Consider the following 22,866-nt stretch of genomic DNA (forward strand, 5'->3'; position numbering starts at 1 on the left):
GTGAGGCAGGCGCTGCTGAGAGGCAGCTTGGAGTTCTCTGTCCACCCGGGAAACGAGGTGCTTTGCAGCTTTGCCTGGAGTCCCCGCTCTTTTTTTTTTTTTGTTTCTTCTCCCTCAATTTAACATGACTTGAAGCTGAAAAAATAATTATTCTTTTACTCACTTGGGGACAAAAGCAGGGAAAAATGTGAAAAAGAAGCATCTGCAAGTTCAGAAGGCATTTTCCTGCCAAGTGCGGGGTGGGCTGTAAACAGACGGACGCTGTGTAGCAGGGTAATTGCAGGGAGGCCGGTGAGAGGCGGAGAAGCTCTGAAATCTGGACCATTTACCTCCCAGTGAGTTTAGTGAAGGAGAGAGCCGGCGGTGAGGCAGAGACGGGCGGGGGCGCGTTCGGATTATCCGGAGTGCTGTGAAAACTGTGCTGCTGCAGTTGTCAGCAGACCCGTGTCGAAAGGTCGTAAGATGATAACTTGTCACTACAATCTGCCTTTCTTTGCTGCAGGGGACAGGGGAGGAAATGGAGAAGTAAGATGCTGTTTGCTTGCTTTGGGGAGAAGCATCTAACCTCTGCTGTTTCACTTAGACCTCAGAGTAGCAATCACTTCATTTAACTGATAAAGAAAGTCAAGTTTAATTGACTCGCTGATGTTTATATGGTCTATTAGTAAATGGAAGAATCAGGTTGGACCCTCTTTCCCCCTTTTCCAATACTCTGATACTTCAGGAAAATTCTTTTTTTTTCAGTGAGAGATTTTTTCAGCCCAAATTCTTTTAATGAATGGGGGGGGTAGTTTGTTTGTTTTCATGGTGCAGATATGTCTGGAGCTAAAATGATTTTGGGAACTAACACTTATTAATCATTTATTACAGACCTGAGGTTATAGTTAATTAAAATAATAGATTCTGCTGCTAATCCCGCAATATAGCCCATGGAATTTCTAAGCTGACTTTTATTCAGAAAATGGTGCTTTTATTCAAACACAGGTGCTTTTATCAAAAAATGATAAGGGCATAGCTGTTCCATGTGTGTTTTGGTAGTGGAAGTAGTAGGGTAGTCTGCCAAGAGGCATTTTAGAAAACAAGCAGAATCTTCCCCATTCTCTAAAAGTCAGCAAATTTGGCCTGAAAATCTCCCACCTAAAAAAAAAATTTTCCAGTCAGGCATGGTGACGGATGCCTGTCATCCCAGTGCCCAGGAAGCTGAACCAGGAGGATTGCTGCAAGTTCCAGGCCACCCTGAGCTACATGATGAAAACCTGTCTCAAAAAAAATAATTTTCCTAAAGTAAAGTAGTCAAGGGCTTAGGAAGAGGGGAGATCGTTGCATCAGGCTTGCTTCCTCCAGCACAGTGTCTGCCCTCAAGTTTACCGTCTAGTTGCGATGGTGGTGTTCATGCTCACAGGTACACGATCGAGAGCTCTGCTGTACTTCCGATAAGTGTCTCCTTGACACCCAGGTCAAGGTCACCAGCCTGCAGTGCTGCCAGAATATGGTGGAAGGAGGTGGGGCTAGGGCATTGGGACTGTGACCTTGCACGAGATGTGGGAACCTTGGTGCCTCCTGGCTTGCTCTTTGCTTCCCAGCCACACTGACACAAGCAGTTTCCTCTGCCGTGTCCCTCTTGCCATGTTATTCTGCCTCAACACAAGACCAGAGGTGGAGTGGGGGCAGCCATGGACTGATCGCTTCACAACCGTCATCCAAAGTAAACCTTTTCCACCTTATCAGTTGTTACCTTTGTCACAGTAACAGAAAGCTGACTAGCATAAGCTCTATAACTGAAATAAAATTGTATCCTAAGAGCTGTCCTTGGGCTTGTGACTAAGTTCCAGGTAGACTATAGGGAGAAGAAATCAGAGGGAGAGACCAGTGAGAGCAAGGAGGGCTGGGTTTGAGTGCAGTTTGCAGGGGCAGGAGGATTTGCCCAAGTGGGAAGAACATTTTGTGATAATGTTCTCAAAACCCTGAATGAGGAACGTGGGATGCTGCTGCCGTGTTCATGACGGGATCACCTGTCTGTGACAGAAGTCTTACGGTTAGAGCCACCGGGGGACATGAAGGCAGATGTCGTGTGGTCAGGGCCTGTGAGTGGCAGGCTGGTTGGGATTTTATTGCGTTGGAAATGGTAGTGGTGTTGGCTGCACTGTGAGATGTGATGGTGTCGTAGTGATAATGCAGCTAAGATTTATTTTGCATCCACTCCACTGGGCATTCTTCATTCAGCAAAGGTTTAGAGGACATTTACACATGCCGAGCGCTCTCCCTTCACCACGGTACACAATCTCCGCTCTGTGGATTCATATTTATGTGAGAGACGAGATCAAATAGGTAAATTCTCACACTGATGTACAAAAACACGAGCACAGCAGTGGGTAGGGAGTGTGTGAGGAAGGGTGCAGTGCAGTTTGAGAGCCTAGTTTTGTGTGTGTCATCGGTTCAGGTGAATGGCAGAAGACAGTCTGAAGAATTTTGAATGTAAAGTGACAATACGGGAATACAGTTCTTAATGATGGTACAGCAAGAGTAGGAAAGACTATGCCCCGCTAGGAGTGCTGCAACGATCCAGACCAGCTACCCGTAAGATGGACCTTGAAAGAAAACCAAAGTCAATAGAGAATCTGAAGTTGTTATTTTTCTGCAGCATGCTGTCATTTAAGCCTAGAAACCGAGCACAATTGCATTGCAAAGGGAGAGGGCCTGCCCGGTGAGTGAAATATGACACAGCGGTGACAAGGATGGCTGAGGCTTTGAGCTTTGGGTGATTTGCTACAGGGAGCAAAGCGAGAAATTTTCCATAAAAAAATGTAAATTCAACAGCATTTTCTGTTATGCTATACAAGTGGTTTAAGAATTTCTGAAAGTTTTGGCATAGTACAGAGACACAAGGTAGTGCATTTCATTTCACTGTGGGAATTTGTGTGTGTGCTTGTAGGTGTGTGTGTGTGTGTGTGTGTAAGGACTCTTACCAGTTTGTCTGGTCTCAAGCAATTCTCCAGCTCCGCCTCCTGAGCAGTGGGTCTGTCAGTGTCTGCGCACCATCCTCAGCTGGAGTTGTTTTATGATAACATTGTATGATAACCTGAAGTGTTTACTTGTCCCTTTACTTGAAAGAATTAAAGTTTGCTCTTTCATCTGGAGGCAAAAACAAATGTCTGAGCCTGACTGGGGTGTCCTCTAAGGTATTAACCCTTTCTGAAAAATCAAGAGTAGCAGAAAATCAAAGAGCAGCAGTGTCCCGAGGACCAACTAGAAGCAACTGCGATAATCCTGCCGGTGGTGTGGGCAGTGTGAGAGGTGAAGGTGGCAGATCCGGGTGCCTGGAGCCTTGTCTCTTCTTCCTGGGGTGCACCTGCCTGATGACCCCACCTGCTGCTGTCTTCCCCCTAGCCACTCCGGCTATAGCGCTCACCTGCTCTGCCCCAACCCACCAGCTGCTACTTCCTGTTTTTAAAAACTACTGGTTCACAGGGTCTCAAATATTTTTGGTGCACAGCACTTTGAGTGTAATTTTTTTCAGTGAAACCCTAGAGCAGAAGAAATGTAAAAATAAGTCCACTTAGTGTGTAGTGAGGTCCAACAGCTTAATAAGTTAGAGGGATACGGGGATATAGTACCATCTGCAGAAGTAATAGACACGCTGAAAGAACAATTGTGTCTCTGTGGTATTCCTAAGTGACTAGGATTGCTTGTGCATGTAACGTGTACACCTTCACACCGCTTCCGCAGCCTGGAAACATACCGTGTCACCATCCTTCTGTTCCCTGATGATTTTCAAGTAACTCCGGCATTTTCATCACAGCAACCGCAGAACCCTGGTCTCACGAAAGTAAGTGTGCTGATGTTAAAGGAACACAGCGTGAGCTGATGTTGAAGCTGAAGTTACCTGAGCTAGGAGCCCTGATGCTGTCTGACAAGAGCTCGTTGCGTTTCTTTTGAAAACTTAAAATACGCTGTGACAGCGCTGTGGCTCACAGGGCACCCTGGGCTCCCCAGCACGCCGTTTGGGAACGACAGGCTGCTCCAGCGCACAGTCTCATGGCACTTCTTGACCATCCCTACTTTTATTTTTTTTTTTTTATTTTTTATTTTTTTTGGGTTTTTCTCCGGTACCGGGAACCGAACTCACGACCTTGCGCTTGCCAGGCAGGCGCTTTTGCCGCTGAGCTAAATCCCCAGCGCCCATCCCTACTTTTAAGAGAATAGCTTGGGCACAGCCATGTCCTCTGGTTTCTTATTCTCCATCCTGAGGCTCCTCGGGAGCATTTAAAGGACACAATTCTGCTTCAGACCCCTGTACTACACAGCTAAGCCAGTCGGTACATCACTGCCCTGGCTTCCCGCTCAGTCCAAAGAAGGGTTTCCAGTTCTTCCTCCACCTTATTTCCTTGCTGTTTAGAATCTTGGCCCAGGTTCAGATCATTGCTTGGTTTTGTAACCCTTGGACTTTACCAGTGTCACCGCTTGTATGTGCCAGACCGCGAGGGAGAAGGATTTTCTGTGCCTTTGTCACTAAGGGGTACATCTCAACTCCAGCACCACTCCGGGGAATGCTGCTGTTATTACCCCTGAGGTAATGATGGGGGAGCAGAACGGCTGGCGCAGCCGCCCGAGAGACATCTGGAGAGCGGGTTGTCTCCCAGCTACTGTGAAAGTCCAAGAGGTCACACTGGGAGCCAGTGAACAGGGCGTATAAGTAGCTCGCCATGTTTGCTGTCTGCTATTTATTTATTTATTTATTTATTTATTTTTGTGACACTAGGGATTGAGCGCATGGTTTTACACATGCTAGGCAAGCACTTTACCACTGAGGTACATCCCAGCCCTTTTTAGATTTTGTTTTGAGAGAAGCTCTCTCTAAGTTGCTCAGGCTGGCCTTGAATTAGTGATCTTCCTGCCTCAGCCTCCCCAGTAGATGGGGTTTCAGGTGCATGCCACCACACCCTCCAACTATATTTTGAGGGCATTTGTTTGATTGATTGATTGGTTGGGTTTTTTGAGCCTGGGTCTCGCTATGTAGTCCAGGCTGACCTTGAACTCACAATGTAGCCCGCGCTGGCCTCAAACTCACAGGGATCCTCCTGCTTCAGCTTCCCGAGTGATGGGGTTACAGGCATGTGCCACCTTGCCTGGCCATTAATAAACTTTTAAGAGTAGTTTTAGATTTACAGATGAATTGAGAAGAAATTAGCTTTTCCCACCGGTGCGTGTTTCATATGGGGACTTCGTGCACTAGTGCGGTCCATGTGCTACCACTGGTGGGCCAGTGTTGGGACGTTAACTCAGGTCTGCAGGTTTCATTAGGGTTCGTGCTGCATTTTAGGTTCTGCAGATCTTGACGAAAGTATGATGAGATGTGCCCACTGCTGCAGCATCCCATAGAGTAGTTGCAGGGCGCTAAAACTCCTGTGTTTCGTCTGTTCGGTTCGTCTCCCCCCAAATCCTCGGCAGCCGCGCCTCTCTTTTGCTGTCTTTACTCTCTCCCGCTTTCTGTCGTTTCCAGAATGTCACATAGTTGGAGCCCCACAACACACAGCCATTTGATTGGCTTCTTCTACCTAGTAATACGCACTTAACACACTTCCGTCGCTTCTCGTGTGTTGATAGTTCACTTCCTCTTAGTGCCGATGATGCTCTGCTACCTGGATGTGCCGGTTCATTTATCCTCTCATCTAGTGAAGGGCATCTTGGCTGCTTCCAGGGTTTGACGTTTGTGAATAAAGCTGCAGTAAACATCCAGGTGCAGGTTTCAGGTCTGTTGGGTAAATATCAGGGTGTACGACTGCTGGGTCTTACGGTCAGCGTGTTTCCTTTTGTGTGAAACTTTCAAACTTTCTTCCCGAGTGGGTGCGCCATTCCACACTTCCTCAGCAATGAGAGAGCTACGACTGCTCTGTGTCCTTCCCAGCATTCGGTGTTATTGCTGTTTTGGATTTTGGCCGCTCTATTCTGGCCGACTGATATGTCATTATGCTGATGTGCAATTTCCAGAAGACATAGGGTATGGAACATTTTTTCATATACTTAGCTATCTGAATATCTTTATTAAGATGTCTGTGAGGTCTTTGGACCAATTTATATTGAGTTGTTTGTTTTCTTAAGATTCATTTTTAAGAGTTCATTGTATATTTTGGATACTAGTCCGTTATCAGACACATGTTTTGTACTTTCTTCTAGTTGTGGCTTGCTGTTTTGTTTTCTTTCTTCGGTGTCTTTTACAGAGCAAACCTTTTAATTTTAATGAAGTCCAACTCCAGCATTTTTCTTCTGTAGATCATGCTTTTGAAAAAAGTGAAAAGCCATCACCAAGCTCATAGTCGTCGAGCTTTTCTCCTCTGTTATCTTCTAGGCGCTTGATAATTTTGTACCTTACATTTGGGTCCGTGACTGGGAATGGGATGAGATCTGAAGTTGTGGTATCATCACATCATCATCATCATGATCGTTACTGTGTTTTTCATGTGGGTGCTCAGTTGTTCCAGCGCGGTATGTTGGAAGGCTGCCCTTTGTTCATTGCATGGCCTCTGCCCCCTTGCCAAGGACCAGTCAGTTACCTGTGTGAGGTTCTAGTTCTGGGCCTTATGCTGTTCACAGTATTCATTTAAGTGAGTCTGTTGTTGCTTTTGTTGTTGCTTCTTTAAAAGAAAGTGAACTCTGTTCGTAACTAATCTTCATTTGACTGCTTTGCTCCTTAGTGTCCTCACAAGGTGGAGAGTCGGAAAAATAGGTCGTGCTGTCTCTTCTCTCTCTATCTCATGAGCCTCATCTATAGTTAAATATATAGAATTTCCCGTTGAAAGTTTCTGGACCTGTCTCAACAGGTACAGGTCTGTATGTTTCACAGGTAGTAACAGGTATCTATCTGACAAGATTTCTTGAATTGGACAAGAATCAAATCAAATTCAATGATGAGGTTTCATGGTGACCTTATGGAGAAATTTGATTTGGTTCTTGTCTAATTCAGTTTGCACCAGAATTGTGTAAAGAATTAAGTTCCTGAACTGAGGTACCACTATAAATAGTTCGTCCTATCAATCATCTATCTATCTATCTAAATCTTACCTTTCACTGGTTGCTAAGAAAACATGTTGGTCTGTTCCACTCTGTAACAGAAATATCAACACTTGAGGTTTTACCAGCCATTAAAACAGGTTTTCCTGCCACGCAGATTTCATTGAGGGGCATTAGGCAGTACCTGGAGACATTTTTGGTTGTCACAGTGGTGGCTGGGGAGTGGGAGGGTAAAGTTACAAGCGTGAGGTGGACAAAGACCACGGGTGCTCCTGAATATGATGTAATACACAGGACAGCCCCCCCTATAGCACTTTCTACTTGACATGTTAATGGTACTGAGGGTGAGGGAACCCTATTGTAGAGAAGCAGATTTATTTATATCCGTGCATGTTTTCCTCTTTACATTGGCCTCTAGATAAGCTACGCTTCCGTAGATTTAATGTCCTCATCTAACAGTTGTGTAGAAACTTACAGTATGAGCTAACGTTCAGCAGTCTTTTAGGTGTCCCAGACTTAGTTTCACTTTTCCGATTTCATAGTAGTTCGTGTTATGTTGCATGCATTTTATGTAAGCTGTTTCAACTCTCTACACGGCACATAAACGCATAATTTTGTATAAATCTGAGCATAGGTGACTGGATCCTTGAGCATAACATTCTGAGTCTGGAAGCAAAGCTGATGTGCAGTAACACTTCTGGAATGGTTTTGTGTGCATAATCCAGGCTCTGCTTCACTTCCCCGTCAGGTCCTTCAGATGGCCTAGCTGCCGACCGTCCATCAGAGTCTATGAGCTCATCTTGTTTTCATAATGTTCCCTTTTATTGTTAAGAGAAATGAAACAAACAGAAACCCCCACTTGTTTCAGCAATCCCCTGTCTTCCTCTGTGAAATTGCTCAACTAAGGGTTATGCAACTGGAGGCGAGCCCAGTGGTGGGTGCCGTCCCCCGGCTGCGATGGATTTGTGGCAGCTCTCCTGAGAGGTTCCTCTGACTGCTTCCTCGGCCCAAAGCGCCCACCCTTCTCTGCCCCTCAGCTCTGCAGTGACAGGAGTTCCGTGTGGCAGGACGGCTCCTTCTGGTCCCCCTTCTGAGATCCCTGGCAGGTCTCTCCCCGTCCCTGAACAGCACACTCAGGCTCCTCTCCTCCTGGACGTCCAGAGTTTTCCTCAGGTCTAGGAAAAGTCTTCATGAATGATATTTCATTTCTTTAATTCTTAGCAAAGACTTTGACTCCAGCTGCACCCTCTCTGAGTCAGACTATCAACATTTTTGGCCATGGGTTCAGATTCTCTTATTTTGTTTAAAATTTTAAAAAGGTTTCCATTTCTGTATATAAACATATAGCTTGTCTGTGTCACATATTGAATGTAAATAAAATTCGTAGGTGCTGGATTTAGTACAGATACTCCTCGTGTAAGGACCTACCTGTCTAACGGCTGTTCCGCTGAGGCATGCTGTCCGTCAGGAGCCCCTTGGGTTAGGGACCTGTGTTCCAGCTTACCATGCAGGACCAGGAGCCCAGGGAGGCCTGTGGTGGCTTCTTCTACAGCACTACAATTTTTGGTGAATGTACTGTGGTTTTTGTGTTGTGATACACATCAAAGATTTATGTAAATAAAAGCAAAGTCATCCAGTTGAAGTTTCCTTTGACCATTTCTTTGTTCTGAATATTGTAATGTATATATTATTATCTTGGTTACTTTTCTCTTGTTGATGAGACAAAATACCTGACACCCAAAATGAAGGAAGGAAAGGTTTATTTAGCTCACAGATTGTGGAGGTTTCAGTCCATACTCGGCTGGCTCCAAGGCAGGGTGGCATATGGCACAGGGCAACTGTTCATGGCGGTAGAAGACAGCAAAAGCAGCAAAGAGCAGCAGAGAGCAAGGCTCTTTGCCTCCCTTACATTGTATGCAAACTACTCACCCCCGGGCAGGTGTAGCTCTCACACCCATAATCCCAGCATTGGACCATGGATCCAAAAAAACTCTAGAAGCTACCCCATGACTGCATGAAGCTTTAGGGGGACACGCAGACACAAACCACAACAACTATATACCACTCTTTATTTAAGACCAGTTCATTTAACAGCCTAGTCACAGGAATGGAATTCAGTAGTTAAATGATGAATATCTGTATGTAGAGTATCTTATTTATATATTACATTAATTTATATGTATTACTGTATATATTATGTGCATCACTTAGAAATGCTATCCATATACACATATATATTATACGTATATAAAACACATTGTACTTTATATACGTACACACAACTTGTGTATTTATATTATAATAAAAATACATTATACGCATATATATAATGTGTAAAAAAAACAAAATCACTTAAAACTTTTTTGTTTTCCTTTTTTTGGATGGTACTGGGAGCTGAACTTAGTACTTTTGAACTGAGCTAAATCTTTAGACCCTCATTTTTAAAAAATTTGAGAAAGGGTCTTATGAAGTCACTAAATTGCCGAGATAGCCTCCAACCTGGGATCCTCCTGCCTCAGCCTCCCAGAGTACTGGCATTAAAGGCATGTACCATAATACCTGATTTTAAAATGTATATTTTTAATGGGAAAAAATACCTATAACTCCGTCACTTCTAGGTGAATATTATACTTTATCACATTTATTCCTAGACTTTTTTTGTGCTCATTTATTCATTTGCTCTCACCCAAAAATGGTATTTTATATATGTAATATCTGTCTTATATTTTTTCACATTTCTTTCATTCAAATATATTGTGAATATACTTTTCATGTGGAGGTGGGGGCTGCTGGAGGTTAAATCCTGAACCTCACATCGTAAGCAAGTGCCCTACGACTGATCTACGTCTCTGACCCTAAGAATTTTCAAAATCCTAAAAATATAAGGATATGTAAAGTAAGAAATAAGCTAATAAACTACACTGCAGAAGTAATCATACCTCATATTAAAACTTGAGCTACTAATTACTATTGTCTAGGTTAAGATTGCTCTAAGTAAACTCAACAACTCTTGGCTTTTAAAATGAAGACATTCCTTAATAGACTACATAGAAATTCTCAAACACTTTTAAAATAATTATATTTGATAAGAATTACTGTATACTACTCAAATCATTAAAATGACTCCAACTAATACAAATTCTTATAATCTTATTCTGTTAAATCTATCCTGCCTAATATAAAATTATATAAGCCTCACAATAGCTAAAAGATATAAATTTTGGTGAATTAATCATCTTGTAAATGGAAACCCTGAGAGAACTGGCTTTTGGTGAAATCTAGTTTAAGAATCGATCCATTTTTATGTAACCAATGACCATTATTTGGGAAAGAAGCATATTTCTGTGTGGTCTTTCCAACAGTCCCATAATAAGTATCCTTTTACGCAAAGATCTGTGTATCACTGACCCTCTTCTGCCAAACTCAGTGATTGCATTTCTATTATTGATTGATTGATTGATTGTCTTTTTGAAACAAGGTCTCACCATGCAGTTCAGGCTGGCCTTGAGCTCACTTTGTAGCCCAGGCTGGTCTCGAACTCTCAGCAATCTTCCTGCCTCAGCCTCCCAAGAATATACAAGCTTTACCATGTGAAAGCCCTCTTTTTTGTAAAGGGGCCATTTTAACATTAAAGTTTTATTAGTTAAAACTCACATGCTGTAAAACTCATCTTTGACTGTCCCGGTCAGTGGTTTTGTGTTTTCCACATCTTATGTGTCACGGTCTTGCCGTATTTACACATGGCCGTTCAGCTGTGGAGGGAAGAAAATGCATTTGGTGGCTGTTCTTTCCTCAGCCCTCAGAAGTGCAGCAGGCAGAGGAAACACCCTTAATTTGCCAGGGGTCCAGCTCGTCCCAGGTGCAGTGACCTGTTTTCTCCTCTCTACTTCTTTTTCCCTCCACTTCTCGAAAATCCAAGCTTAGCTCCTCACCTTTCCCTGGCTCCTCGCTGGGGTGCTGTCTGGGTGGGGACAGGGTTGCCCTCTGGCTGTGCAGGAGGAAACCACCCATCCTCCCGTCCTCTGCGTGGCTGTGGTTTCCGGGTAGTCTGGGCTGTAGACCAGCTGCTGAGATTTCACTGGGCGCTCCTGTCTGGGGGGCGTTATGCTGGCTTTAAAGACCTTCTGGATCCCCTGGGAACCTTGCACAGGCTGACAGGGGGAGCCCCAAGATGCCTTGGCTCTTCTGTCGTGGCTCTCTCCTCCGTGCTTCTTCCTGTGTCAGACAGGAGTGAAGAGAGACGCACGTCCCTCCGTCGGGCCCGGAGCCCTCCCTCTGCGTCTGGGAGTGTGGACCCTGAACTTTCCTAGACAGCCCTGAAGCTACCGCCCACCCACACCTCCCCAGTGACCCCTGACGGTAAAGGGGTGGGGACTACTAGACCTCGTGGTTGAGGTTCTAGTCTTTCCAGGCTTTCCAGAGCAGTTCTTCACGTGAATCACAGCTTGCTCCCTTTTAGGGGAGCCTGAAGGCTCAGCCCCACTCACAGACCGCGGGTGGCCCATGTAAGACGAGAGTCCTCTGAGGGATTACCAAATACGCTGGCTTGGCGCCTCCAAACCCTGTCCCGGTGACCTGCAGCGTTTAATCGCTAGGGAGTGCGGATTTTGCAGCTGGACAGAAAACCCCAGTCTTGAGTGAGATGACTGGGAGGGACGTCTTTAGGACTGAAGGAAGGACCTGTTTCTTTCTTCACTCTGTGTCTCACACCTGAACGAAGGAAGGAGAGAAGGTGCTGAGACAGAGGAGTCAGAGGTGGCCCACGCCACCTGCACCCCTTGTGAAAGCTTCTCAGAGGTGCAGAAGCCCCCTCGTCCGTGTAACAGTCCCGACTCAGCAACACCCGGGGAGACCCAGCAGCCAGTCTATGGCCCAGGCCCACACAGCATGACCACAGGGAGCAGGACAGGTAACCGGCCTAGCAGCTGTGCTGGCTCCCGTTTTCAAGGAGATTTTATGGAGGAAACGTACCAGAGAGGGGTTGGAGATGATTTCCCTGGCAAATAAGAAGAAAATCTTAGCTGCTTAAGTAGAGTCTGGCCACCTGTTTTTCATCTCTCTCCTGCAAAAGGGAGTCAGAAAAATTGACAGAAGACTGAACTGCTTGAGATAGGGATTAATGGTTTGGTTGTGGCGTTCTCTTCTGCTACTCCGTCCTCTTCTGTCCCCCTGGGCTAGTGAGAAAGCTTTTCTGATAGGAAAAAGCACCAAACTACCGGTGCTCTCGTGGGTGGTGTGGAGAAAGCATTGCGACTCTTGGGTAGTCCCGTTCCTGGAAGTGAAGTAGGAAGGAGAGCAGCTGAAGTGGGTCCGAGGGTCTCTGCACTGGGGACAGAGGAAGTCTCTTGAGTGATAGAATTGAGGGTGGAGTGGAGGGGCGAGAACGGGGGCCTCACTGCAGGGTGAATTCCTGCCGACGGCCCCCGGCACATTGGAAGCTGCCTTTGAACTTCCAGGTCACCTTGGTTTGGGATCAGTACATGGTGTCTGTTTCCTTGGACTTCCTTCCTCTTTTATCTTCCTAGGCTCCCTAAGCTAGGAAACCCTTGGAGGAGGGCGAGGCTCCGTCCACAGAGGCAGTGTTGGGTGGGTAAAGAAGTGCAGCTTTAACAACGGGGATCTCACCTTATTAAAAAGCTTTTGCACATCAAAAGAAATCACCAACAGTGTGAAAAGACAACCCACAGAGTGGGAAAAATTTTAGCCAATTGTTCCTCAGACACAGGACTTCTATCTAGAACATACAAAAAATTGAAAAAAATCAGACCCTCCAAATTCAAAGACCCAATCCAAAAATGGGCATCTGAGACAAATACACTTCTCAGAGGAAGAAATACGAATGGCGAATAAATGCATGAAAATATGCTCAACATCATTGGTCATTCGAGAGATGCAGATTAAAACAACACTGAGATTCCATTTCACCCCAGAAAGAATGGCTATCACCAAGAAATCAACCAGTAACAAAATGCCTCGGGGCTGTGGGGAAAAAGGAACGCTTCTCTACTGTTGTGGAGTGCAGACTGGTGCAACCACTGTGGAAATCGGTGTGGAGATTCCTCAAAAAGCTAAGATTAGAGGTCCCATTCAACCCATCTATTCCTCTTTTGGGTATCTTCCTAGAAGAATTAAAAACATCATACCACAATGATATATGTGCACTCATGTTTATAGCTGCACAATTTGTAATAGCTAAATCTTGGAAACAACCCAAATGTCCATCAACTGAGGAATGGATAAAAAAAGATGTATTTGTATATAGTGGAGTACTATTCAGCTGTAAAGAAGGACAAACTTGAGACTTTTATATGTAAATGGATGCAGCTGGCGACCATACTCATAAGTGAAATAAATCAGATTCACATCTGTAGCATTGTCTCCCTGGTGTGAGAAACTGAAAAAGTAAATAAGGTCTAAAAGGTACAGTAGACATTGTGGAAGTAGGATTCGGGAAAGGGGAAAGAAAGATATGGAAAAGGAAAAAAATTCAAGTTAGTTTTACTGGTATCTCTTAGTTCATTGAGAAGAAAGGTTTGTGCTAATATCAGTTGGAGAATTTTTTATCCCCATATCTTGTACTCTGGGTAACTACTTTAAAGATAACAATATGCGATGTATTAACTATTGTTATTCTCCTATTATTTTGTCATGAAACTTTGTTTTACTTTTTTCCATAAAATAATATATATATAAAAGTGCACCTTTAATCAAGGTGGACCACGCCCCTTTGTATCTGAGACCCTGTATTGTTGGAGCTTCACTTTCCTCGCTTGTGAAATGCAAGCCCAGAGCAGACCCTCACTTGCTGACCCCTGTCCCAGTCCGCGGAGCGCACTGCCTCTGACGCGTGACATTTAAGGTCACGCTGCTCTCGGCAAGTGGCCACTTGGTGGTGCAAGGTCAGGAGCGAGGAGGTCAGACCGCAGAACTTTCCAGAGCCTTTGCTGAGTAACTCACTCGCTGGGAAGTTCCAACTGCAACGAAGCACTCCATCTGGGAAGGGGGAAAAAGAGGGGCTTGCAGCTGGACAGACAGAGTGGGTGCGGGTGTCACAGTAAACACAGGCGTGACACCAACACAGTTTATTTGATGGCTTTTTATAAGGCAAGGTGTTTACGTCATGAGGAGTCAAATCACAGTAACTTCATTTTAGTGTTAAGATCCACAGTTATATGAGCAGTTCATAGATTCATATTCTGGGACTCATAACCATAGAGCAGGTCGGAGAGGAGAGGAGAGGAGAGGGAGGAGGGGAAGGAGACACCAGGAGAGTCTGTTTTTCTTCGTGGGTGAAAAGTGACGTCCAGTTTTCTATTTTGGTTCCTTTAAGTTCTGCTGATGTGAATGGTGACTAATTTAAAACCCTGTATGTGGCAGAGGAAAGAAGGCTAGATACCGGGTAGCATACCTGCCGGTTCGCCCAAATCTGATGAAAAGTTGCTAAACATCTAGACGGGCTGTGTGTAACACAAGTGATGCTAGCGTGACCGTCCTGGTGTCCTTGTGCAGGTCCCCAGCAGCAGGGTCCAGGTGCACAACTGCTTCTTTGAGCGGGTGAGCAGTGTCTAGGCGCCTTGGAGCCTACCAAGGAGGCAGGGTGGTAACAAGCAGCTCCAGCCTGTCATTCCAGAGTCTGCTTTTTGGTGTTGCTGGCTTTTTGTTTTTCAATCTTTAGTACCAGAGACTAAGCCCAGGGCCTGGTACGTGCTAGGCGAGTACTGCATTACCGAGCTGTATCCCCAGCCCTTTTTATTTTGAGACAGGGTCTGGCTAAGTTGCCCAGGCTGGCTTCAAACTTCCAATCCCCCTGCCTCAGCCTCCAAGGTAGCTGGGGTTACGGGCCTGTGCCACTACACTGGGTTACTTTTTGTTTTAAATTATTCTTTTAATAGTCTAAGGCCCTTGAACTAGGAGGGGCCCCCTCTAATGGATGTGTGTTCCCATGAGAAAATTTCTGGAAAGTGACGTCAGCAGCCTGTCATTGTCACAGCAGCTGGTGTAGGTGTTGATGTGTGCCCCTCGTGAGCAGAGGGGCTGCCCAGCTGCTTGGATCTCTTCAGACCACGGAGTTGAGCATTCCCGAGGAACACCCCGGGGTTGTATTTGCCTGTCACCTTGTCAATGATTATGATAATTTTTAACCCGAGACTCCCCATAGAAAATGGACCTTTATTTGCTGTTAAAAGCAGTGTTGGAGGCATTGCCAAGCGTGTATCATCCACAGCACTTACGTCTGCCGTCGGTGAACTTAGAATTCCAGCTGGGGACTCACTTCCCCATGAAGGCTTGGCCCCTCTCCTCTCCACTGAGTGACTTCGGCGTCCTCTGGCCCTTCCTGCCGGCAGAACTCGGGCACACATGCAGCTCAGTTGCACAGATGTGTTACCCACAGCGTAACCACACGCACTTTCCTCTTCTCATTGCTTCTCTGCTTTCATTTGATTAACTTCATTATTGACTTTTTTGTGATAAAGAGTTTCATACCCATTTGAGAAGGGTAGGCTGTGAAACACTGTCTTCATTAGCGTCATTAATGAAACAGAACTTGCAGAACAGACATCACACAGCAAAGCCATAGAGCGCAGGCTGTGGGGTTGGTGCGAGCCTTGGACTTCGGGCCGAAGCGGAGTGTGAGTGAGGCCCAGCTCTTCCGCTCAGGACCCTCTCGCAGCCTCTGTAAAGAGGGCATAATAATGCCTTAAATGAGACGTGCAGCATGTGATCAACATTTAATTAAGAATACTAAGGTGCACATTACTGCCAAGTATAGTTCACAGAACTCGGAGAAGTGTAATTGCATTCTCAGTTTCTGTCAGGCATGGAGTATTTTCTACCCTTCGACACCGTCACGCAGCATGCGGAATTACAGGACTCGGTTAGCGGTTGGGTTACTGATTGCCACATGATAAGAGGTGCCCTGTGGGTTTTCCCTTTCTGAACTGCAGGGCTTCAAAGCTGAGCTCTCTTCCTGAAGGGGGTGACGGGAGGCCCGCGCTGTCTAAGCCATGAGGTTATGCCAATTCTCCATACGGAGTGCTGTTGCCAGTTTTCATCTGTGATACACACACTTGGTTCTCAGTTCTCTGTGGTGATACAAGCAGGTAAACAAACGAAGCATGGACAGAGGACATGGTGTTAGCATGGTGTTCTCGGTCCACGCCCCGCGCCCACCCACCTTTTTGTTTGTTCTTCATTCCTGTACCCAAGACCGCTGCCCTCTGACTGTAGCCATCGCCTCTTCCTCTGGACACTTTGGGACTCCAGGGGCAGATTTTCCCATGCTGGCCCACCCCCTCTCCTCATTTCCTAGGGTTCTCTCAGAATTAGAGGTTCCCTGCATCACTCCAGCCAGAGAGTCCTGGGCTTGCTGTGGGAGGAGCGCCCGACGAGCCTGCTGATCTCGTTTCTGGCCTCCCGCACACACAGATGCGCCTCGGGGTCCGCACCATGCCGAAGAACGATTTACATGTTGTCCCTAATACCCTCCTCTCCCCTCCCATCCAACTTCTGCTTTAAAACTTTCAAATTGCAGAAAATAATGAAAGACTGTCTTCTGCCCTAGATTCACTAGATTTGAAACATTTGGACACCTTTGCCCCCCGGTCGTGCCTGAAGTGTTAAAAGTTGCTGAGACCTTGAGCCTTACCCCGCACACCTCCACCTGCATCTCCCCGATGCTGTGTCCCGTACAGCCGCAGGACCACTAGCACCTGACGGAGACTAACAGTTTCCTGGTCTCTCTCCCAGACCAACTCCGACTTCCCCAGCTATCTCAGCTGTGTGCTTCCCTCTGTCTCTCCCTCCACCTTGGGGATGGAACCCAGGCCTCAGATGTGCGAGGCAAACACTCCAACACGGAGTTACCCGCTGGCCCTGCAGCCTTTCCGCGAGGAGTACCTCTGGGCCTGCCCCTCCCGTAGGCCGACCATGGCTCATCTTCAGCGTAGGGCACCTTCTGCATTTCTCCGAGCACCTCGTCACTCTCTCTCCTGCGTTTCCTACACACCTGCGGTGAGCTCCAGAGGCCTCTGCCCACTTGCTCTTAAAATGACAGCCTGACGTGGGTATTGGCCTTCCTTTTCCGTCCTCCCTTTCCACGAGAGGTGTCCTGGTGAGCCTGCAGCTGTGCCACGCGAGGCAGCCCAAGCCACTCGGCCTGTTTGTCTGTTCTCTCGGTAGCTATGCTCTGAGCACCTGCGCTGGGTGCTGTTAGCTCTGGAAATACTGCAGGCGGCCGGGGAGGTGCTGGTGTCCCACGCACCTCCATTCTAGCCGGGGGAGCTCACCGAAAAGAAGCGGATTGGTAACGGAACTAGGTGGGAAGATGGCCAGTCAGAGCGTCCGTGGCAGCCAGGCTTGGCGGTGCGCACCTATCACTTAGCAGTGATAGGGGCTGAGGGGCTGGGCAGGAGATCATAATTGGAGCCCAGCCTGGGCAATTCAACGATTCGGCAAGATACGTTAAAAAATAAAAGGTTTTTTAAAAGGGCTGGGATGTAGCTGAGTGTCAGGGCTCTGGGTTCATGTCACAGTGCCACACACACACAAACGTGAATCATGGTGTTATGGGTGGAGCACGGCTTCCTCTCTCTGGTCTGGGGCAGTAAGCTCTGTGTGGGGTCTGGAGGACAGACACACACAGGCCCGGGGCCAGGGCCCAGGGGCCTCAGAAGCAGGATGGGAGTGAGGCTGCTGCGGAGTCAGCCAAGGGGACCCACACAAGGCTCCTCTGCAGAGAGCTTGCCTCCTGCTCAGGGCCAGCATTTCCAGGACTTCCTGTTCCTGCATTCACTCATCTGTAAGGCACCCTAAGGCCGATGATCAGTTAGCAGAGGTAGCTGAAAAAAAGAACTCCTGCTCACTTACAAATCAAGCCCAAAACTCATCCCACCAATGTACGGGCCATCTTTAGAACCTATCTCCATTTCAGAAACTTCAACACACACACACACACACACACACACAGGGTGCTGTTTTGAATCAAAGAAGTACTTGCTTCTCCTTTATTTTGGGAACTACCCCTGGCTAGTTTCAGAAAGAGGCGTGGCTGTCCTTTAGAGCTTCATACCTAGCAAAGGAAATGGTAAACAAGGCCAGTCCCCAGGCCGCTGGGAGCCTGCGAGGAACCGGCAGAGGTGGGGCGTGGCCACAGCAGTTCGAGGAGCTCGAGGCAGCGGGAGTTTCTCAGCATTGCTCCTCCCCGGTACTGCCTGACAAACACGTTTCTCCTCAGCTCTAAGCCACCTCTCTTTCCTCTGAAGTTCTAAGAATTGGCCCCCAGATTTGGCAGTGCTCCAGAGTGGGAAGCACCAAGCCCCCACTGGGCCCCAGAAGAATTTCCTAGACCGTGTCCAGGGAACCGCTGCCCTGTAGGACCTTCTGGGAAATCATGACAGATACCTTGTTTTTAAAGTGTAGGTTCAACCTGAGGCCCGCGGGATGGGTCAGGGTGTAAAAATCAAGTCACCAGCATTGTGCCCGGCATGTGCTGTCCTCTCCACCCCCACCCCCACACTCCTGGCCCTCCCTGCCTGCTCCTAGCGGAAGGGGCCGAATGTTGTTGAACCAGTTCCTGAAGTGGCCGCGCCACCCTGCCATCACCGTGCTTCGCATGAAGTTCCTTCTTCCTGGAACCCCGTCGCTGACTTTGACACCTGGCTCATGCCCCTCCTGTCTCAAGGCATGGAGCAGCTCCTTCACCAAGCTGCCCTGGCCGCCTGCTTTTCCTCTTGCCTGAGTTAGGGGTCTTTTTTAGGTCTCTTGCAGCCTGTCGTTGACTTTGTACCATAATTTAAATTCATTCATCTTTGCCACAAAAATATTTAGAATAGAAATTATGTCTGGATGACAGAACACTGATGCTCAGTCAATATTTATGAATGAGTGAATGAACAAATGAATGGATGAACAAGCAAACCTGTTCGTGAACTATCCACCTTTGAGTGTATTTGTGTGTGGTAAAGAATGAAATGTATTCTTTTTTCTCTTCTTGAATGGAGAGATTTCTAATGGCTTGAAGCCAGTTCTGGAATAGTAAAACAATATTACTGTTTTTATATTCCAACAGGAAATATGGGATGTATAAAATCAAAAAGGAAAGACCATCTGAATGACGATGGAATAGATTTGAAGACTCAACCAGTACGTAATACTGACCGAACTATTTATGTGAGAGATCCAACGTCCAATAAGCAGCAAAGGCCAGTAAGTAGATAGTCTCAGGGGAGAATTCCCACCACAGGCTCAAAGTATGGCTGCCCTATTTAATCCCCCACCTGTAATATATGCATACAAATATCACATGGATTGCTTGGGTCCCAAATAATTTCTGATATGCCTCATAAATTAATCCTTTGAAGACCGTGTAAAAAGTTTAGGGAAAACTAAGCCACTTATTGGACAATAAATAGGCATTTGGTCACATTTTCCTGTGTAGAGAAAACCATCTTTCCTGTTACTGGTGAGTTAAGATAGGTAGTGAAACCCAGGGTGTTGGCACACACCTGTAATCCCCATACTCCGGAGGCTGAGGCAGGAGGATCGCTGTGAGTCTGAGGCCAGCCTGGGCTACATAGTGAATTTAACATGAAATACATAGCGAGACCGTATCTCAAAAAAAAAAATGAGATTAGCACTATAGACCTAACATACACACAAAAAAATACTGGATTCACACTAGAAGTTATACTACTAAATTAACATGCATGATGTTTCTGGATATACACATTACCATTCTAACATGTTAAATTACAGATAAAAATGAGTCTACTCCAAGTATATAAGATTATTAGTAGCTTTAATTGTTTATTGATGGTAAATACACATCAATGTGATATTGAAGACTGACCGCAGGCCTTTGCACTGGGAAATATGCCTCGCCCCTCTGTATTCTGAGAGAGGGCCTCACTTCATTGCTAAGTTAGTCTCTAACTTCCCATCTTTGTGCCTCAGCTTCCCAGGTTGCCGGAATTATAAGCGTGTACCGCCATATCCAGCTTCAGTGTAGAAATTTAAGGCATGTTACATAAAGATGTACAGTTATGGAACTACATAGTACATAAATATGATCAACAGAAAGTAAAATGAGAGGAACCTGAGTCGCAGATAGTCTTCTTTTAGACTTCAGAGCTCCCTGTAAAAAGACCTATTTATTTCTGGTACCCAATGCTATAGCCTTACGTGCTTTAAACCCAAGGGTTTCTTTTGTTGTTGTTATTATTTTGGTTTTGTTCTTAAATGGTAAAATGAAGATGTCCTTATTCAGAAAAACAAAAGAGACTAGTACAAAATTGCGTCCATTTTCTCCTCTTGTTCAGAGTAAGGGATATTAAAACTCCAGTTAGAAAGCAGAGATGTACGTACACATGTTTGAAATCTTTCAATTCCCTCACGTATACTGTAAGTGTCTTTGTTTGTACCTTGTGTGGTCCACAGATGCCTGTGCTTCATGAGCCGATGCGTTTGGCCTCTGTGGCCATAAATATCATTCTTAGCCCCACCAGCTGTGCCAGATGCATGCCAGGGACTGATTGCATTTGGGTCTAAGGAAGAGGTGATGTCAAATTGCTGCAAATCCACCAGCCCTCTAGGAAAAGCTGTTTTAAGGAAAGATCTAGAGCACCAGTATAGGAGTCATGTATAGTGTACATCTTTTGTTCTTACGGAAGGTATTAAGGTGGACTGGACGGGGTGACATTTGCCTGCTGCCCCGGCTGCTCAGGTGGATGAGTCAAGATCACGGAGCTTATGAGTTCAAGCAGTGAGATGTCCTTAAGACAAAAAGCATTAACAATGTTTGTACGTTAAGTCTCTGATCTTTGCAAATCCTCTTGCTGCTTTTAATTAGTTTCTCATCTAATTATTGCCTCTGAATCACGTAAAATAAATCATATTTCCTGATTAGGCAAATCTAAATGACTCAATTTTTAAAAAATCAGTGTAGAACTTCTTTGAATAAGTCTGGAAGGAGAACATGGACCCATGGCAGACCCTTTGGTGTAGTACTTTTCCCTCCTCACAGAATTTGAGATTTTATAGGCTGACTTTCATAAAAACTCCAGTTGAAGGATAATCCATTTTCTTCCAGTTCCATGAAATCACTTTGATCAAGGAAGCAGAAACGCTCACGGCCGTGGCGTAGGCCCTGGCAGCGCCTTCCTTAGGCGAGGCCGCCAGACCTCACAGGGCCGCACCGTGGCACTGGGGGGAGAAGGTGGCCTGCTGTGCATTCAGGCCCTGCTCAGCAACTCCCTTCCCTGCCACGCTATCCGTGGCGTCCTCTGTGTCCACAGCGGAGTCTGGGTCAGCCCAGCGCGAGCCTGGACCAGCTAGGATTTGCTCCCCGCGGCCAGCGGCAGCCCTGGCCACATGCCTTTCTACAGGTCCAGGAAACGTGGAGGTGGGCTGGTGTGATAATCCTGCAGAATTATCAGGGCCCGGCTGCTTCTGTCCTTCCTGCTGCTGTCCCCGGTGTTTGGTTTGCATGGCTGCTGGGGCTCCAGCCTTCCCTTGTGACCAAGCAGAAAGAAGGAAGCGAGAGAAATGAGGAGGCCCTGGAAGTGCCCACAGGCCGCGGAGCTGCTGGGCTCCCTCCCCATCAGCACCGGGGCTGGAGGCTTGCAGGAGGCCTCTGAGCGGGGCAAATTGCCACGTTAAATAATCATAAGGTTCTGTTACCAAATATGAAGGAAACGACAGTGGGCAGGCACGGGGCTGCTGCCACCCAGAGCCCTGTTCAGTGCCCGCCAGCAAGGCCAGTGACTCTTAGAAAGAAGAGCAGCGCCCCGCGTAGGTCGCGATCTCGCTCCACGCAATTTTCTCTGTGCGCGGCCCTCGGTCCAGCTTAGTCAGTTAGCAAATTCGAACCCACGCGCTGCTGTTAGGAGAACGATACACAAATGAATGTGAGTAGAAAAGGCTGAGTATAAATCATTTTTTATAATAATTATTCTCTTGTAGGTTCCAGAATCTCAGCTCTTACCAGGACAGAGGTTTCAAGCTAAAGGTATGTTTTCTTAGCAACATAGTTAATGTTTGTTCCTTACTGCTAGAGCCTCTATAAAGTCATTGTCCAGGAGGTTTGTAATTACTTTTTATTGAAGGAAAAAATATATAACATAAAATTTGACATTTTAACCATTGAAGTGCTAAGTTCCGTGGCATTAAGTACGTTCTCGTGCTGTGTAACCATCAGCAACACCCATCGTCCCAGGCTGAGCCTCCATGCCTGCTAGACACCCCTCCTTGCATCTGCTCCCTGCTGCCCCGGGAACCACGCTGCTCTTGCCGTCTCTGTGGATGTGATTATTCTGGGCGCCACATGGAAGTGGAAGCGGGTGTTTGTCCTTTGCTCCTGGTTCATTTAATTTAGCATCACGTTCTCAAGGTTCATCGATACTGCAGCGTATGTCAGAATTTCATTTCTTTTCAAGGCCGAGTAATAGCCCGCTGTGTGGCGAGGCCACATTTCGCTTGTCCTTAATTCGTGGGTGGATGTTTGGGTTACTTCTGTGAACGATGCTCTGATGAACATGGGCACCTGGATTTGTCGCTGGTTTAGTTTTGCAGTCGTAGTAACTGCACCCATCCTGGGGAATCGGCCCTATACATACTGCACCTCAGTTGTGGTTGTTCCCTCCTGCCTGCCTTTCCCTCACCCTCCTTCTCTGGTCTCTTCCTTATCTCCCCAAAGTCTGCCTTCTTGTTTCCTACCATCTCTATTTCTGACCTTTAAATTATTTATTTTTGGATTTCTCATATAAGAGAAACCATGAGATATTTCACTGATTTATTTAGCATTATGGCCTCAAGATTTGCCCATTTTCCTACAAGTGACTCAAATTGATTCTTCTTCATGGC

The 22,866-nt window shown here is 46.4% G+C and overlaps 1 protein-coding gene across 3 annotated transcripts in view; it reads left to right on the plus strand.

Moving 5' to 3' along the window:
- Positions 1–313: 313 nt before the first annotated feature.
- Lyn (LYN proto-oncogene, Src family tyrosine kinase) overlaps positions 314–22,866 on the plus strand; it is an 85,176-nt gene continuing 62,623 nt past the window's right edge. The window contains exons 1-3 of one of the 3 annotated variants that reach the window (XM_013520168.1): positions 314–335; positions 19,076–19,212; positions 21,967–22,012. In XM_013520168.1, the coding sequence (XP_013375622.1) occupies positions 19,081–19,212; positions 21,967–22,012 (178 nt within the window). In that variant the 5' untranslated portion in view covers positions 314–335; positions 19,076–19,080. Of the gene's footprint in view, positions 336–5,746; positions 5,760–19,075; positions 19,213–21,966; positions 22,013–22,866 lie in introns of those variants that run through there. The other 2 variants (XM_005396077.2, XM_005396078.1) reach the window with 2 other exon arrangements.

This window comes from Chinchilla lanigera, unplaced genomic scaffold (assembly GCF_000276665.1).
Source record: "Chinchilla lanigera isolate Chin_1 unplaced genomic scaffold, ChiLan1.0 scaffold00053, whole genome shotgun sequence".
Lineage (NCBI taxonomy): Eukaryota > Metazoa > Chordata > Mammalia > Rodentia > Chinchillidae > Chinchilla > Chinchilla lanigera.